The sequence below is a fragment of the Danio rerio genome, chromosome 16 (genome assembly GCF_052040795.2).
Source record: "Danio rerio strain M-AB ecotype USA chromosome 16, GRCz13ab, whole genome shotgun sequence".
Taxonomy (NCBI): Eukaryota; Metazoa; Chordata; class Actinopteri; order Cypriniformes; family Danionidae; genus Danio; species Danio rerio.
Genome location: NC_141036.1, coordinates 28,377,501 through 28,396,608, shown reverse-complemented (window position 1 = coordinate 28,396,608; position 19,108 = coordinate 28,377,501). Strand labels below are relative to the sequence as shown.

Below are 19,108 nucleotides of genomic sequence, written 5' to 3'. Positions count from 1 at the left end.
AAAGAATCATATTGTAGATCATATTGATCATCATATTGAATCAGTCCTGGATGGCCGGTGTCCACTGCAGTTGAGCTCCAAGACCAATTTGACACACCTAAGCCAGCTAATCATCCTTTAAAAAGCATACTAGAAACATCCTGGTAGGTGTTTTGAAGCAAGTCGGAGCTACACTTTGCAGGACGCTGGACCTCCAGGACTGAGTTTGTGCAGCCCTGGTTATAATTGCTTGCTGCAGTTTGAGGTCTGATGCCTAGTGCTGAAGCTCCTGAAACCATTCTTACTCTGTCAAAAATGTATCATCAGCTGGGAAAAAAATTGTTTGAAAACTTAAGTAACGATTTAACATTTTTAAAGCTATATATTTGTCATCGTTGCCATCCTATGTTTGATGATGGGTTGTAGAATAAAAGATGAGACGATATGAGAATGATTAAAAACATTTTTGGAAAACGTCATAACTGACAGTGCAATAATATTTGTATTACAAATGTAAACTTTAAATGTATATAAACAATAACATGAACCAAATTTGCATTCAGTTCTAGCTTTCAGGGATTTTTCTAGAACAAACCATGCTCCCAATTCAGTGAGAACAGCCATAACATCTGCATGATAGTTTTAGGTTTTTCCGCTCTGTCTCTTCTGGTTCTGGATCATTCTCTTCATAATCAGGTCCAGCTCAAGATCTGACTCCTGTACATCTGCATTTCCACAGCCAACCTTTGGACAACTGTGAAGAAATATGGGAAAGTGGCATTTTTACATTATTCTGCAAGTTACTGTTCAAAAGTTTGTGGTACACATCATTTTTACCAAATTCCTAATATTAATTTATATATTAGCTCAACAAAAAAAAGTTATTATGGAGAGAGTTAGTTTTTTGACTTAATATAGTCTTTTTGGCCAATCAAAATAGACACAGTGTGACGTTAACATGAAACCATGCTTTATTCACTCTAAAGGCAACCATATAACACGGTCTCAATTGTTTATCCCCTATGCCATTTACTCTAAAAAATAGTCACTGTATAGACGACTTCACTGCAAATGTCACAGTTGCCTGTATGCTGACTATACATTTTTTTAGGTTTGTTTGCCATAGACAGGTGAGCATTACAGTAGCCCTGCTTTCAGGGGACCCTCTCTGCATTATTACGATTGCATTAAACATGGCAGATCAAAAAAAGGTGTTGCTGGCAATCATTTTTTGCTATTTTATATTGAACCTTCATATGACAAATTACAGTCATGTCTTGTAGGAGGGTCGACACTAGATACTAGAGAGCATTTGATTGGTCTAAAGATTCAAAGAGAAGCTGTGATGTACGGTTTTGTCATAAAAATAGTTGATTCTGTGATGAAAAATTGTCAGAGAAAACTATTCTAGGATTTTTTTTTGATTAATCGCGAATCAACTGAGCTTAGTTTTTACCTGCAGATTGTGCTGTATGCTTTACAAACAGCCATACTCAGCTTGCATTTAATTCCTTATAAGTACTACGTGAACCTAAAATAATCAGTGATAAATTTAATGAAGGTTTAAAAGGCACCTATGATGAAAATAAAATTTTGTAAGCTGTTCGGACAGAACTGTCTGCCGATGTAGTGCGTGTCTACTGTCATACTGGGGTGATATAAACCCAACATGTCTCTTTTTTTTTTTTTTCTGACGTTAAAATAGGATCCATATCCCAGTGATTTTAAGGCCCACCACAACGTGATGTAGGAGTGCAATTTTCCCCACCCACCAAATGGACTGACAAGTGCCACATCTTCATGAGAACATGTAAACGCATGTCAACAGACCATTTTCTGCAAAGAAACTGGGATTAAAACATATGTTAGAACTCTGTGTGATCAGCTGCACCTCAATGATTAAGTTTATAAGGTTATAACGTTTTTAAAACATGCATGCTTGTGATAAAGAGAGTAAAATCGGCATGTAATTCTTAACCGCCATAATCACCACGGCCTCATGGTGGCAGTAAATGCTATTATATGTGTGCATATGCGCATGTACTGCAAATGGCATTTGTGTGTGACTCATCGTTTCAGAAAGGCTTGAATAATCTCCACCACAAATACATCAATTAAACCTGGTATTTTTGACTAGTGGCCTTATTTCAGCTTCATCCATGGCTGCGTCCGAAACCACATACTTCCATACTATATAGTACGCTAAAATCAGTATGCGAGCCAAGTAGTATGTCCGAATTCATAGAATTCGAAAATCAGTACGCGAGAAGTACCCGGATGACTTCCTACTTCCGGCAAGATTCTAGAGTGCGCATCCCATGCATGCTGTGCTATACCATGATGCCCCGCGAGCGAATTCATGAATGGGAGTAAAGCGACACAATTGACGCAGGTCAGATGTAGTACGTCCGAATTCCATTCATACTTTTCACGTTCATACTGTATAGAACGTACTTTTCTAACGGCCGAGTAGTACGTTTAAATTCAAATGCAGTACCTACTGAGTAGTAGGCGGTTTCGGACGAAGCCCATGTCTTTATCCAGCCAGACACACATGTCGAAGCAGAAAATTTGGATTTAAAGTCACAGGCTACACAAACAGCTACAAAGTAACGATCTGTGTGGGACTGAAATTTTAATCCCACTCCTGCCAAGTTTTATACCGCACCCGCCGTATATTCAGTCTTTGTCCACCCCCTGCCCGACCCGCCCTGTTTTCTACCCGAGCCAACCGTTCCTGCTAAATTTAGATCTGGTTTTCAAAATCTCACGTTAAAATTGGGCACTACCAAGAGAGATATGACAGAAAAAAAAGTGTATGTTGTGCAGGGAATGTAGGCAAAATGTCAGTTTTGTTTGCCCCTTTGCGCGGTGAGGTTTGTGGCTAGTGAGGCACTGAGTCCTTCAAAGTCAGATTTACAAACATATCCACTCAATATATTTCACAACTACCGATTGTGTTTTATAGATCATATCAGCATTATTTCTATACACCTAGCAGGTACATATTGGGCCACGAAAGAATGTAAAGTGGTTAAATAGGCCTCCCAAAAAACCCAGCTGGATGTTACAGAGTCCAGTCAGGCTATTACAAGCGATACACACACAAAGAGCACCACAGTGGATTTGCACACTCTCATTCACCCACACACACAAACACATAGAGCACGACAGAGGATGCGTGCGCTCTCACATTCACATTTAGATGCTTTTTTTGGCATGAAAAATAACTGTGTACTCGTCTTGCCAAAGAGGGCAGTAGTGCAAAGCAGTAGGGTTTTATTCAGAAATTTATTTCCGCGCCACAAGAAAACTGGTCAGGTCCCGTGGAATGCAGACCTCTAATACATAGTCCTCAGCACCAAAAATGGGCAGATTCTACATTATATACTAAATAATCTGATGGGTAATTTGAGCTGCGATTCTACAGGCACCTTCTAGAGACACCAAAGTCTTTTTGTACATCTTATAAAAGTAAAATAGGTGTCCATAGTGAGCTGTGTTAACATGACTCAGCTGAACACGCAGGCATTCTTCCTCATGAGCATGTGAGTGTACAGTTAAAAACTAGCCAAGAGAGCTGTCTGCTGTTAAAAAATAACCTCAGAATTGATTCAAGAAGGAATATCGATGCGTTTTGAAAATCTCTGAATCAACGCAGAAACAATTTCTTGAATGATTTTTCACCACAGCTCTAATTAGTGGATTGAGAAACTGCTAGCTAATCTAAAAAGTTCAATCTGAGAGCACTGCTTTGTTTTTTAATATTAAAACAGGCTGCATGCATTTGTACACTCATTTAAGATGCCATGAAGACAGAAGTGAGCAGTGGTTACATACCGAAATTTCTTCCTATTTTTGTGCTTGTTCTTAATCATTTCAAGCACCGCCTCTTGGTCATAGTAATGATTGCATTTCTTGTTTTTCATTGGATTGACCATCTCAACCTGTCAGGACAAAAAATTATACATTAAAATAACATAACATTTCTGTTTCTTATGTGTTCTCTTTGCATTTAAACACTGCTAGTGTGTACCTGCGTGAGAGGGCAAATGAAGTTCGTCTGGCTCTGTGTTACAGCAATGTCCTCATCCAGCTCTTCCTCTTCATTCTCAGCAGGATTCTGAGCTGTTGCATATGCAAACACATACACACACACACACACACACACTTATTAGACTTAATGACTGAGCCTTATTTAGAATTATTGTGATGTGTAAAATACAGGGTCATTTGTGAACATGTTGTGGTCATTTGGGTTTCCAACCTTGCATGGCATATTTCCTGACTGTCTCTTTGAAAGCAACCACCTTGCTGTGATTTCGCAGGTCTGAATCTGAAACTCCAGCGATCAGCTCAGTGAAGCGGTCCTTTACAGAGCCTCTCAGATTAACCATGGCCTCTGGAGGTGCATGTCTGACCTACAGAACATGTGAGAGACAGTCATCCCGCTGGCTTGGCTGGTGAATGTGGAAGGATTTTAGTTAGATAAGACAGACCTGAGCAGTCATTTCATTAACGGACTCCACTAAACAGTTGATTTCACTGTCTAGTCTGGAGCACTCCATAATCATCTCCCCCAGTTTCTTCAGAGATGGGCTGTTTTCCATACCTGAAATGAAAAACCTTAAAGGGTTAGTTCACCCAAATATAAAAATGATGTTATTGATTACACAAAGTAAGATATTTTAGGTGAAATCTGGGAGCTCTCTTATCCTCCACAGACAGTAATGTTTCCAAATTGTTATAAAAATATCCTCAAAACATATTCCTTCAGTGGTTATTTCTAAAAAAAAAAAAGCTATGATAATACTTTTATGCGCACATTAAAACAAAAATAACAACTTTAATCATGTTTTTTCTCCTCAGTGTCAGTATATTGTACACATACATAAGCACTGTGCACTGATGTATAAGCTACTCCAATGTTATTAATAATAATGTATATTATACATAAGGGTGTCACGATTTCGATTTTAATTGAAAATCGATCGAAATTTATGCTCGATTTCGATTATCGAATCAAAAAATAGAATCGTCGATGCTGCCACGCCCCATGTCACGTCAGCTTGGCTTGCCAAGCGGGAAAAAACACGCTTGTTGAAGTGCTTGTTAAACTGTGCAGACGCAGGAGACCCATCGTCAGAGCTTAAACCATCAGCGCTCGACAAAAAGGACTGCCCGATAGCCCGGAGCCAGTGTGCGAGATGCTCGGGTCAGTGTACAGTGCTGCCTTGTTGACTGACAGATTGAGCCAGAGCTGCGTGCTGCAACTGTCTGTCAATTGTGTGCAAATATAATCTTACGGTGCTTTCACACATAGACGTTTGTTTCGGAATCTGTCTCGTTTCCCCCGTTAGTTTGTGTGGCATATATCCAGCAGTTGCGCTCGCATCCGCGCCAAATCAATCAGTCTGAGATTGCCTGAATGAGACGATCTCTGCCCTATTGAGCGGATGGATTGTAGTGAGAAAACAAAACAATGCAACGAACTAACGACCCAGGCTATATCACAGTGTATTATGATCGTGTAATAGCCATATATACGGCTATATGAAGAGAAAATGATGAGCAGGGCCAGATGTCATTCTTACCGGTAAATGCGAGTGAAAGCATGCTGAAATATTACCGAGAGCTGTTTATAAAGCCTGATCTCGGTTTATCCGTCAGGAAAATTGACCGAAATTACTATCTGTTAATTTTTCTATATTTTAATTGTATAATATGTTGTATTAGGCCCGTTGTTTTGTTCATTTCCGCACTGACAGCTCGAAAGAAAGATTTACATTGATCTGATGCAGTCTCGGTTCATCTGCTATGTCTCTCTATAATTTAAGCCTATCATGCAGAATTCTAGCCAACGTTTCTTTAATAGATTGATTAATTTAATAGATCGATTTTTACAAAACCTGAAAATTGAAATGAGGCTCTGTATATATGAGAAAGTCTGACCTCTGCTTTATATTCGGTGACGATGTCTGTGGGTTGTTAAAATTAAAGTGCACATTTTTGCTTATAAAATATTCTATACACAACTGGTCAAAAGTTTGGGGTCAGTATGATTGTTAAATATGTTAAACTAAGCTTCTTCTGCTCACCAAGGCTGCAATGTGAAATGTTGCACTGTAAAATAACTGTTCTAAAGTAGTTTATCATTTAATTTATTCATTTATTCCAGTGATTTTAAAGATGAAATTTCAGCTTCATTACTCCAGTCACATGATCCTTCAGAAATCATTAATATTAATTATTATTATATTTATTAATGGTAATATTAATAAAAGAAATAATTTCTGGAGTAATACTTTTATTTGAAACTACATACAATAACAAAGTAGTTATTTAAAATGTTGATAAATATTTAACAATTTAACATTTTTTACATTTAATAAATGTAGCCTTGATGAACTGAATGTTTTCTTAAAAACATTTAAAAAATTACTGTAAATATATATTCAGTGGAAGTCAGAATTATTAGCCCCCTTTGTTGTTTTTTAACATGATGTTTAACAGAGCAAGGAAATGTTGATAGTATGTCTGATAATATTTTTTCCTCTGAACAAAGTCTTATTTGTTTTATTTTGGCTAGAATAAAAGCAGTTCTTCATTTTTCATGAACCATTTTAAGGTCAAATTTATTAGCCCCTTAAGCTAATTGTTTTTCAGACTGTCTCCAGAACAAACCATCAATATACAATAACTTGCCTAATTACCCTAGCCTGCCTGGTTAACCTAATTAACCTAGTTAAGACTGCTTCAATCTTTTACTTTCACACTAGTACTTAGTCATTTTAGCGAAAACCTCAGATACTGTTGGCTGGTTCCTGTTGGTTGTGCACCTTTTTTTACCGACGCCATAATAACGACAGAGATCACTGCCTATTCACAAGAAAAAAGTGATTGACGGGTGGTAATTATGTGTGTAACTTGCCTTTATTCATTTACTGTATGATTTGTTTATGGGTAAAACAAAGACCATACAGGTCAGGTAGTTTAAACGGTAGACTACAAATAATTAATTTGTTTTTAATTAATTAATTATTCATAATCGAAAATCGAATCGAATCGTGACTTAAAAATCGAAAATGTAATCGAATCGAAAATTTGGAGAATCGTGACACCCCTAATTATACATTATACACTACTGTGCAACAGTCTGGGGTCAGTACAGTGTTTGAAAGGAGAGTCTTATGCTTAACACGACTGCATTTGTAAACAATAAATTTGTTTTTGTTAAGATTTTTTTTTGAAAATGTCCAGTCAAAAGTTTGGGGTCAGTAGGATTATTAAATCTTTTAAAACAAGCTCATCCTGTTCACCTTGACAGCATCTATTTAATCAAAATACAGTACAAATTGTACAATTGTGAAATGTTATTGCACTATAAATAACTGTTCAAAAGTAGTTCAGGGCTCAACAATAAGGACTGCCCGATGAGATCAAGATCATCACTGGCCCAATTGGAACAGTGCTGCCTTATCACTAAAGTTTCATTTGTATGCGACTATTAGTCAATTGCATGCATTTTAATTTTGTGCTTTAAAGTCTTTAAATGTTACCTTCTCAGTGTTGTCGTAAACACCATATTGCTTTTTGGTTTCTCTTATCTGATTTGATGTATTGAGCATGCTCTTTTTTCTCCCAAATAACCTGGTAACAACCAGTACAGTGAAGTGACGCCAACATCAAACTATAAGGCTAAAAGAAAAGGTCTGTTTGTAATGTCTTGGAAGCAGACATTTACGTGGGAACAACATAACGAAAAAATAAAGTGATGTTTTGCACAATTTGCCATCAGATTGGCAAGTCAGCCACCTTTTATTAAATAATTTCAAACTGCAATAAAATACCTGCACATTTTTCATACTACTCAACTTGTTTGCATAACACTTTTTGCTCATTTCTTTAAATATTGAAATTCTAGATTCACAGACATTATTTTTGACACATTATTTAAAATATGTGGCTGAAAATAGCTATTATCTTTAGGTGTTTTTAGGTGGTGCCAGTGAAAATTTTGCCAGGGCAAGTAAAAATTTGAATTATTGGCCCAATCGGACCGGTATAAAAATCCTTAGCATTGAACCTTGTAGTTTATAATTTAATAATTTATTACAGTGATTTTAAAAATGAATTACTCCAGTCTTCAGAGTCACATGAACCTTCAGAAATCACTCTAATATTTATTATTAATTATAATATATTTTTTATCATTATTAAAGTAATATTAATAAAAGCAATAATGACTGGGGTAATAACTTCATTTGAAACTACGTACAATAAAACAGCAGTTATAAACAATTTTAATAAATATATAACAATTCAACAATTATTTTATATTTCATTAATGTTGCCTTGACGAAGAGAATAATTTTCTTTGAATAAAACTCACCCGAACTATTGACCTGTAGTCAAGAGTAATACAGTACGGGATCTGAGGTTTGCATGAATTGAGTACATTCAGCTATCGAATTGTGGGTTTTTTGTTTGTTTGATGTATCTATAAAATATATATTAGTGTCTACTTTCTAAGATATGTTTAGCTAAACGCATATTTCTCACCTTGTGCTTCGACTATTCCCAGCCCAACGTCGGACACCATATCCATATAATCTCCAACATCTGCTTGACAGGACTTGAGATTGGACAAGGTGGAGTTCACTGAACTGAGAGACATCTCTGCACAACTGAACAAACACAAATTCAACATCAACTTCCAGCCTTATTTACCCTTCACGTGTATTGTATGGGAAAAATTATTATAAAAATGGTGACACTAACCATACAGATAAAAAACCGAGTAAAGTTAAACAAAGAGTTTTATATTTAGAATAAAGTTTTACCTATCTCTCACAAAACGTAACTATGTAATGGCCTATGTACTAAGCGTTATCATTTAGTTTTTAAATGTTTTTGAACACACATATAGTAAATATCTGTCATTATACATAAAACATCCAATAAAATAGATGCTAACCCTTCCTTCGCCAAAAGTAGCGCCACAAAGAGGCTGTTTCCGGTTTCGAAATATCAATATAAAAGACCTCGATTTCGTAAAAATGCACACTGCAATCATAAAACTGTTGAGACGTTTGTGAATAAAAACTTATTAAGGTAATAAGACACATATTTTAAAATGCTTAAGTGTCAATAATAAAAAAATATTTTTGATTTTTTGCATGACTGTTAATTTGACAGTCAAATTAAACGGAAAATCGCAACGAGGACGCGTTCGTGCGCGGCCACGTCATGCAAACTAAACGGGAAGGAGTGCGTAACCAAAATAGAAGAGCACTGAAACAGCATTTCTGCGTTGTGGTCAAAGATTCGTGTGTTGCACCTGCTCTTTTTGTAAATTAGCATCTGCGGAAAAACGACAGAGAATCTCCAGGATCTCCAGTCATATGGCAAGATGTCGGATATCGGGGACTGGTTTAAAAACATACCTTTCATCACTCGATACTGGTTTGCTGGCTCCATTGCTGTGCCGCTAATAGGGAAGCTGGGATTAATCGGTCCTATGTACCTCGTATTGTGGCCAGAAGCGTTCTTTCATAAATTTCAGGTAGGTTAAAAGGACATTAAGCTATACAGAAAGTAAATATAACAGCAGCGGTGACAAGGCCTTGTAGGCCCCACACTGCAGTAGCGCTACAATGATGCCCACACAGGGGGCTGCGTTCAAAACTGTGCTGTTCACATAGTGAACTGCTGGTAATGCTGTCTAAAAAAGTCAACTGTCCGGTTTTTAGTTCAAAGTCTTTTTTGGTAATGTTACACTGCGATAATAGTTTGTGCTATAGTAGTTTGCTGTATATTAGGAAGTGTAAATGTTAGGTAAAGTTATTCGGGAAAACGTGTATAGTTTATTCGATACTGAGTCATTAAGCAGAATAGTAACAGAGTGGGCTGTTGTGTTCATTCTTAAACCCGCTTTCATCTGTTCCTTACAATTATATTTTTATACTTGAGGTAAATTTATTATATTGAAAACGCAGTTTGAATCAAAAGTAGCGAAATAAGACAAAAATAAAGAAAATTAAGCGCGCCCCCGCCTGGTTCGTGCTCAACCAATGAGAGTCAACTACGCGTCTACTAGGCTACTTCCGGGACAATAGGCTTTTCGTAGGCTGCCAGATTGAATTTTGAGTTCACAAGCACTGCTTCTCTCTGCAGTGAGATGTTCGAGAATAATCAGATATTGGAATATTAAATATTCTTACCTTTATTTATTATGCCAAATTAGAATATAGTTGCGTGTTGTGACCTAAAAAGGAATGGAAACACTATGCCTAATTCTGACAAAATTTAGTTAAACATGGCAAAACTATTATTCAAGATGGTCACATTGATTATTAACAGAAGTCTGATTTTTATTGTTTTCTATGTACTATTTGATATTGTGTTTCTCTTGTACATGTACAGACAGATATTTTCTTAGCATTAGACCAAATATCCCATGTTTCCTCATCAGTATCAAACTCTTCCTCCTATTTGGTTTTAATGCTCTGGATGACAGGAGATGGGATTGAACATACAGACCTATAAAATCGACCTACAGACATCTTTACTGATGATAAAAATAATAACTTCTCAGTATAAGATATCTCTAAAACGTAAAAAAAATGTTGGCTGGACAATTGGTACTTATTAGTAACTCCGTAGAGACATTAATTTATTGTCTGAGAACATGTCCTCAAGCCTGACAATTGATTATTTGGTGTTTTCAGTTTCAGCAGTTTCCACCAGGTGGCGCAAAGCTATTTGTTTGTGGGGTAACAGTGAAAAACAGCGTAGTGAAACTTGTTAGAAACATTTGTATCCATTATTTCACCAAATTGTGTGCACCTGTTATAGCACGTGTTCATGTAAATGCAATATAGGTTAGTGTTTCCCAGAGTGGGGGTCACTTAATGATTTCCAAAAGTAAAAAGAATGTTATTAAACTAAAAGCGTCTGCTAAATGACTAAATGTAAATGTATTACCATATTTAATGCATAACCCACAGAAGATAAAAAATAGTAGTTAATAGTTGCATCAAAAACAACATGCAAATAAAAAGCTGTCAGGCTTTCAATAATTTTTTTTTCATAGGATTGGTGTGTTTACGTTATAACGCACCAGGTTAAACTTTTAGACACCTTTATGGCAATCAAATACATTTAAAATACATACAGGCCGCAACTGAACACTGAGAATGATCTCTGGCTTGGTGGTTTCAAAAATTAAACCAAGAATGACTTGTGCTGTGAACATTGTGCTCACCAGTCTCTTTAGCTGAGGTTAAATTAAACAAATTAATAAATGACTATAAAAATTATATGATTGTTAGACTGTTGCACTTTTTTGTGTTGTCAATATGCTCATGTTTATATAGGCCTACTGTTGTGTGCACAATGTTTTATATTTATAACCACTTCCAAGAAATGTGGGGGTCGCAAGTCACTGATATTGTTATTTTAGGGGTTGTGAGCTGAAAAGTTTGGGAACCCCTAGTATAGGTTATGGAGACTTCCTTTAGAAAAGTTTGTAAATTACAGTTTTGTGTGGAAGAAATAGATAAAAAAAATTTAGTTAAATTTTGACTGAAATGGTTTTGATGAAAGGATTACATAATGCAAATTGTACATTACAAAAAATAACAATAATATTATATATTTGCTGCATTGATTTGCTGTATGATTATGTAATTCAAGCTGTTTTAATAAACAATTAACTGAAAACAGTCAAGTTCAAATCAAGAACTGAAAGCAGTTTTCATTTTAGTTTTCCTCACCTTGTTTTCAGGTTCACATAATTTTGCAATAAAGAATACTAACGGAATACCAAAAAGGCGGTTCATTCATTTTTTAGCGTATTTAATTAATTAATCATGTAAATAAATTGTATCACTGCAAAATTGAAAATTTTGAAATAATCACAGCAGAAATATCTTGACATATATGGAGTCAGGCACTGAATATTGTGCTGGAAATGTGGGCTTGAAGAACCACTAATCCAAAATATTAATAGTCACTCTTTTAAACAGCCACCATATACAGTTGAAGTCAGAATTATTAGCCCCCATTCGATTTCTTTTTTTTTTCTTTTTTAAATGTTTCCCAGATTATGTTTAACAGAGCAAGGACATTTTCACAGTATGTATGATAATATTTTTTAAAAATGATTTTAAGGTCAATATTATTAGCCCCTTTAAGCTATATTCTTTTTCGATAGTTTACAGAACAAAACATCGTTTTCAATAACTTGCCTAATTACCCTACCCTGCCTAGTTAACCTAGTTAAGCCTTTAAATGTCACTTTAAGCTGTAAAGAAGTGTCTTAAAATACCTAGTTAAATATTATTTAATGTCATCATGGCAAATATAAAATAAATCAGTGATTAGAAATGAGTTATTAAAACTATTATGTTTAGAAATGTGTTGGAAAAAATCTTCCCTCTGTTAAACAGAATTTGATGAAAAAAAATAAGCAGGGGAGCTAATAATTCTGACTTCGACTGGAAGTGGATTAATAAATAATTCTTGAAGAAGAAAAGCCTCTAAAATAAATGTTATAATGCATCTGCATACCCACTTTACACTATCTGGTAACGTTTGTGGTGTTTAACATTTATCAAATGTCACTGTGTCCTAAACAGTGAGATTTTACTGACATTTTTAGCTGATATAGTTTGCAAATGGCATCAATAATGCTTTTAATCTGTTTCCATGACACGTCTTCTTAAATGATGCACTGAACATTCAGACACAGAGCGTTTGACCTCTGCTAATGGCTAATTAACCAGCGATGATTCTTCTTTTTTTTTTGGGTAGCTGCAATTTTGGTTATAATTTAGCCACTTAAAGGTTGAGCTCTTTTTCATACAGATTTTCTGTGATTTATCCACTCGTGCTGCTATTAAGACACAACTAGCTAGTGGCTAACAATTCATGACCTCTATCCTGTCTGTACAAGTTTCTACTGTTTTACAGAGCTGAATCATTTAGCTGGCGAGAAGCTGCCAAACAAAGCTCTCCCCGTCCTCTCACGGCATACCAACCCTGCTGTGCTTTTTAACCCACTTCTCTGTGCGCTGCAGTCCACAGAGGTCACCTCTCTCTCTTCACACACTAGCGAGTCTGCGTGTTTTCTGCTGCAGAGGCCGCTGCGCTGGACTGCCTGACTACCGCAGAGCCGCTTCAGACGCCAACATCAAAGCATTGCTGCTCAGCGGATTCACAGTCCTCCAGACCGACCCAAAATCCCTGCTAGCTCAGAAGAGGGAGGAGAGAAAGAACTAGAAGTGAGGGAGGAGGACGAGACAGACGGAGAATACAGAGAGGGATAATGTGTGCATGTGCAGTCATTGTGCTGAGGGCAAATTAAACACTGGAGAGTTTTAAAAAATGTGCAGGGTTGTGCGTTTGTTGTTTACTGACCTAGTTTTTTTTTTCTAGTCTGGGAATTACGGAGCAAATCTGGATAACAGGCCAGATGAGTGTCAGTTTGTGTCTGGTGTAATAGCTGCAGTTGTGCTCGGGCATATGGGTAATAATGACTTCAGAATGTGTGGGGAATCAAATCTGCAGTGCAAGCATGGAAGCCACTCCATTTTATCTGAACTTTCAGGCAGTGCTGGTGATTGCATACAAATCGTGCTGGCGCGTGTATATTTTCAGTGACTGTTCTTGATTTCTTATTTAAGGCATTGAGTTCAGCTCAATGTGAAAATTTGTTGTTAATTTATGCCACCCTCAGGCTATGTAAGATGTAGGTGACTTTTTTTTCTTGAGTAGAGCGTTTAAAAAGGGTTGTAGCTGAAACTGAAACTCCTGGGTGATTTATAAATTGCAAGTCAACTGCCACCTTTAGAGTCAAAAAACATACTAGCAAAAACCAGATTAATAACCATGTCCTCTGATGATACATTGAGGTCTTTTGAAGCTGAATCTTCTGTGCAAGAATCTAAACATTATTGCGTCTTCATAATGTCATTGCGCCTCTGTCTCTGCAAACCGTTCTGTAAATATATATATATATATATATATATATATATATATATATATATATATATATATATATATATATATATATATATATATATTTATTTATTTATTTATTTATTATTTTTTTATTTTATATATATATAATTTTTATTTTATTTGTGAATCCTGAAAATTACGCCAATAACAAAATGTAAAATAAGTTAAAATGTGCATTAGTCATTTATATAATTATTATTATTATTATTATTTGATAATGTTTAGATTTTTTTTCTACACATTTCTAAATATAATAGTTTTAAAGACTCATTTCTAATAACCGATTTATTTTACCTCCCATGATGACCCTAAATAATATTTTACTATATATTTTTAGGACACTTCTATACAGCTTAAAGTGACATTTAAAGGCTTAACTTGGTTAATTAGGTTAACTAGGCAGGTTAGGGTAATTAGGCAAGTTATTGTATAACGATGGTTTGTTCTGTAGGCCAATAATAAAAAATGTAGCTTAAAGGGGCTAATAATTTTGACCTTTACATGGTGTTTAAAAAATTTTCAACTGCTTTTATTCTAGCCGAAATAAAACAAATAGGATTTTCTCCAGAGGACAAAATATTATCAGACATACTTCAACAATTTTCTTGCTCTGTTAAACATCATTTGGGAAATATTTAAAAAAGAAAAAAAATTTAAAGGGGAGCTAATAATTCTGACTTCAACTGTGATCAGGATTTTTGGGAGCCGAGTACCAATTCCTTGTCATGGTGATCGGCCGATACCGATTCTGATGTTTCAAGCTTCATATTATTTTAATATTGCATAAAGCACATTTTCCCTCTTAAGTGTGATAATTGAGTGGAGATTTGGGTTTACCTAAGACAATGAATGAAGGATCTTGCATATAATCCCTTAAACATGTCTCTTAGAAAATTTCTACATGTGTAAAATGACCATCTGTTGCTTTGTGTTCGAGAAAATGTGGTAAAATTGGAGATCCTCCCCACATTTTTACGGACTAAGATTCAGGAATTTTGGAGAATTGTTAAAAAAAAAAAAAGAAATGGATAAAATATTAGATATAGAAATACCCCTTAATCCAGTTGTGTGCTGACTGGGAGCACTGCTCAAAAATGTTTACTGATGAAACAGGATTTGTACTGAGGATAGTATTACTGCTTGCAAAATAGTATATTGGATGGAAAAAGGTTCTCCAAAGGTGGCTCAGTGACTTAAACAGGTCTATGTAATGGAAAAAATGACTGCATGTCAGATAATATTTTTCTGAAGAGATGGAAAGGTATTCCAACTTATTTAGATCTGTACATTGAGGTTACTTAAACTATTGCCAATGCGATCTGAGGTAACTACAATGTAGCACAATATAACTTGATGAACAAATGTATCCCCTAAAAAGTATTTATTATGGCAGTATTTATTTATTTATTTTGCATTATGTATTTTATTTTGTTTTTAAAAATATATAATATCATTTTTTATTTATTTCCTCATCTTTTAAAGTGTTAAATTGTTGAGGAAGGGGTTGTTCTAAAAAATAAAATATTGAAAAAAACCTTTTAAAAGTTTCAAAAAGCAGCATTTCAAGCAGTCAAAATAATTAAATGTGAATGAGATGGCTGTATGAATATTGTTCTTGCTAAAACAACAGTGTATACATAAGATATAAGTGTGTGTGTGTGTGTGTGTGTGTGTGTGTGTGTGTGTGTGTGTGTGTGTGTGTGTGTGTGTGTGTGTGTGTGTGTGTGTGTGTGTGTGTGTGTGTGTGTGTGTGTGTGTGTGTGTGTGTGTGTGTGTGTGTGTGTGTGTGTGTGTGTGTGTGTGTGTGTGTGTGTGTGTGTGTGTGTAAGTAAACCGTCAATATCTACTTTGATGCTTTAGTACTTTCAGTAGGGTCAAGTCATTAATCATTTTCCTGTGTTCTTTCAACAGATATGGAGACCGATTACTGCAACGTTGTATTTCCCAGTTGGTCCAGGCACAGGTTTTCTCTACTTGGTTAATTTGTATTTCCTCTACCAGTACTCATCGAGGCTTGAAACGGGTAACTTCTTTGTCTTAAAATAATGACCACAGCAATATAGGACAGTAATATGAAAATTTTCAAATAAAGCGCAAAAATGCTATAAAACTAGTTCTGCAGTCATGTCTGTGTCATTATCCTAATAGTTGTTCTGTGAACTTTATTTGCTCATAAAATTAGAACAAGTATTAAATCTTCATAATTATGGCCCATGCATAGCAGTGATGATATATTGTTTTAAAAGTCCACTCCGCAGCTATATAGATAATTGGAATATTTGTTTCAGCTGATGAACAGTTTAACACTATAAGAATTCACTTAATGTGTCAGCATTTAAAGGAATAGTTCACCCATAAATAAACATTTACTCATTATTTTTTCTCTCTCTCAAGTGGTTCAAGACCTTTCAAGTTTTTTCCCCTATTGAACACAAAAGAAGAGATTTTGAAGAATGTTCGAAAGTCACTATTGACTTCCATAGGTTGTTTTTCCTATGGAAGTCAACGGAGACCAACATTTCTTTTTTTCTTAATAGCTTCTTTTATGTTCAACAGAAGAAACTCAAACATATTTTAAGCAACTGAAGCGTGACTAAATGAGGACAGAATGTTATGTTTTTGGTAAACTGTCTCTTCAAGTCAATGTATAATGTGTATTGTATAAAGTAAATGGTAATATGGTTAACATTACAGTTACTCTTTATGATGTGAACAGACTTTTATTCTGAGAAAGTCAACATACTGACAAAACTTTTTACTAATGCAGTTGTAAGAAATGCTGTAATCATAGTCATGATTAATTCCATGAGTGAAAATGTCCAGTAATAAGAGGATTATCAAAATAAAACATTCAGCTGGTCATGTGATTTTTCTGCAAACCCACTTTATATGAAATAAAATAGCTTTATTGGGCTTCTGGTGATTGCATTAGTTTTTTAGTTTTTTATTTTTAATTCCCTTTTAACATTTACTTCAGTATACAGTATCTTTAGTAAGAGTAAGTGAAATAATTAGCTTAGGATGTGACTTTCATCCTTCTCTCTTTTACAGGGGCTTTTGATGGAAGACCTGCAGATTACATGTTCATGCTTCTGTTCAACTGGATTTGCATTGTCGTATCCTTTCTGCACTCCACACACACACACCATACTGTAATATTTTAAAAGATTAAATGTGTCATTCCGTGCAGAGCAAACAAGTGATTATTCAGTGTCATGAAATGATTTGCATCTGTGCGGTGAATGCCTACATTAACTGTGAATGAGTTGTGCTGAATTCAGCATTTTCGTATATTGCATTAAAGACGTAATATCCCTTGAGGATGTGGTTTTCATGCTTTAAACGTTCTACTGAACAAGCAAAATATTTTCTATGAGTCACATTTATTTTACAGCTTTTATCTGTCCTTAATATTTATGATTCAGATAACAGGCTTAATAATGGACATGCAGGTAAGATTATATATCTTAATATATCTAAATCATCCACTCCATTTTAGCTAGAATTAATAATTGACCCATAAAATAGATTTAAAACTGTGTTTTCTTGAGTGCTGCATGATAAGAAAATACAGTTTAAAAATAGCAACATTGTGGTGTAGTATTACAATTTGAAATAACTGTTTTATTAGGTACACCTGTCCAATTGCTCGTTAACGTAAATTTCTAATCGGCTAAATCACATGGCAGCAACTCAATGTATTTAGGCATGTAGACATGGTCAAGACAATCTTCTGCAGTTCAAACCGAGCACCAGAATGGGAGAAAAAGGTGATTTAAGTGACTCTGAATGTGCCATGGTTGTTGGTGCCTGATGGGTTGGTCTGAATATTTCAGAAACTGCTGATCAACTGGGATTTTCATGCACAACCATCTCTAGGGTTTTCAGAGAATGATCCTAAAGAAAGAAAATATCCAGTGAGCAGCAGTTCTCTGGGTGCAAATGCTTTGTTGATGCGAGAGGTCAGAGGAGAATGGCCAGACAGATTGGAGCTGATAGAAAAGCAACAGTAACTCAAATATAACCACTCATTACAACCGAGGTATGCAGAAGAACATCTCTGAACGCACAACACATCCAACCTTGGGCTAACCTTGGCGAATGGGCTAAAGCAGCAGAAGACCAAACCAGGTACCACTCTTGTCAGCTAAAAACGGGAGCTGAGGCTACAATTCACACAGGCTCACCAAAATTGGACAATAGAAGATTGAAAAGGCGTTGCCTGGTCTGATGAGTCTCGATTTCTGCTGCGACATTTGGATGGTAGGGTCAAAATTTGGCATCAAGAACATGAAAGCATGGATCCATCCTGCCTTGTATGAACGGTTCAGGCTGGTGGTGTAATGGGCTGGTGGGGTATTTTATTGGCACACTTTGAGCTCATTAGTATCAATTGAGCATCATGTCAACACCACAACCTACCTGTGTATTGTTGTTGACCATGTCCATACCTTTATGAGCACAGTGTACCCATCTTCTGATGGCTACTTCCAGCAGGATAACGGGCCATGTCATAAAGCAGGAATCATCTCAGACTGCTTTCTTGAACAATGAGTTCAATGTACCCAAATGCCACGAAGGATGGCAGGAAGTGGTCCAACTCGGTACTAGTAAGGTGTGCCTAATAAAGTGGCCAGTGAGTGTATTTTATAATACAATTAATTGGTAGAATGGCAATATTTACCAGCCATTCTTTCATTGTTGAGTGTCATATTATCCTTCAGAAATTAATATAATTTGTCGGTCTGCTGTTCTAAAGACCTTTCTGATGATCAGTTTTTTTTTCTTAAAAACCTCAATATCATTAAATCAAACATCATCACCCTTGTATCACTTAAATTATTAAATAGTATTTTGATTAATGATTTTAAAGCACGTAATTTAAAAAACGAAACGTCTGAATCATTGTGTTACTTCATCAGATGACATTTATGAGCATTCTTCTTGTTAATCAAGCTTTTTGTGATGTGACCGTTATGTTTTAAAGGAGCATTGAATGACATTTAAAAGCATCTTTTGTCTTAATTGTGTGAGAAGTTCTATTATGCTTTTTAAGAAAATTTCCTTTATTTGTCTTTTGCAGCTCCTGATGATCCCTTTGATC

General features: G+C 35.5%; 2 protein-coding genes across 4 annotated transcripts in view; one reads left to right on the top strand and one right to left on the bottom strand.

The window, feature by feature from the left end:
• Positions 1–424: 424 nt before the first annotated feature.
• nsmce2 (NSE2 SUMO ligase component of SMC5/6 complex) lies at positions 425–8,988 on the bottom strand. Of its 3 annotated transcripts, none has more exons than XM_087286034.1 (7): positions 8,761–8,988; positions 8,542–8,666; positions 4,479–4,591; positions 4,247–4,400; positions 4,016–4,107; positions 3,820–3,926; positions 425–733 (listed from the first exon to the last, which is right to left on the bottom strand). In XM_087286034.1, the coding sequence occupies exons 2-7, from the start codon at positions 8,654–8,656 to the stop codon at positions 622–624; spliced, it is 693 nt and encodes a 230-aa protein (XP_087142160.1). In that variant the 5' UTR covers positions 8,657–8,666; positions 8,761–8,988; the 3' UTR covers positions 425–621. The 3 variants fall into 3 exon arrangements, with proteins under 3 accessions (XP_087142160.1, XP_087142161.1, NP_001122190.1); XM_087286035.1 differs by having other exon boundaries at positions 8,823–8,988; NM_001128718.1 differs by having other exon boundaries at positions 574–733; positions 8,957–8,968.
• Positions 8,989–9,209: 221 nt separating this feature from the next.
• derl1 (derlin 1) overlaps positions 9,210–19,108 on the top strand; it is a 14,875-nt gene continuing 4,976 nt past the window's right edge. Inside the window, 5 exon segments of the mRNA NM_213444.2 lie at positions 9,210–9,544; positions 15,916–16,027; positions 17,056–17,120; positions 17,430–17,456; positions 19,088–19,108. The exon segment at positions 19,088–19,108 is cut by the window's right edge and continues 75 nt beyond it. Of these exon segments, the coding sequence (NP_998609.2) occupies positions 9,392–9,544; positions 15,916–16,027; positions 17,056–17,120; positions 17,430–17,456; positions 19,088–19,108 (378 nt within the window). The 5' untranslated portion in view covers positions 9,210–9,391.

Coding starts and splice junctions, on each gene's coding strand:
- nsmce2 (XM_087286034.1), bottom strand. CDS start 8,656: ATGTCTCTCAGTTCAGTGAACTCCACCTTGTCCAATCTCAAGTCCTGT. Junction 3,927..4,015: donor TCATTTGCCCTCTCACGCAG/GTACACACTAGC, acceptor TTGTCCTGACAG/GTTGAGATGGTCAATCCAAT. Junction 734..3,819: donor AAAAATAGGAAGAAATTTCG/GTATGTAACCAC, acceptor ATTTCTTCACAG/TTGTCCAAAGGTTGGCTGTG.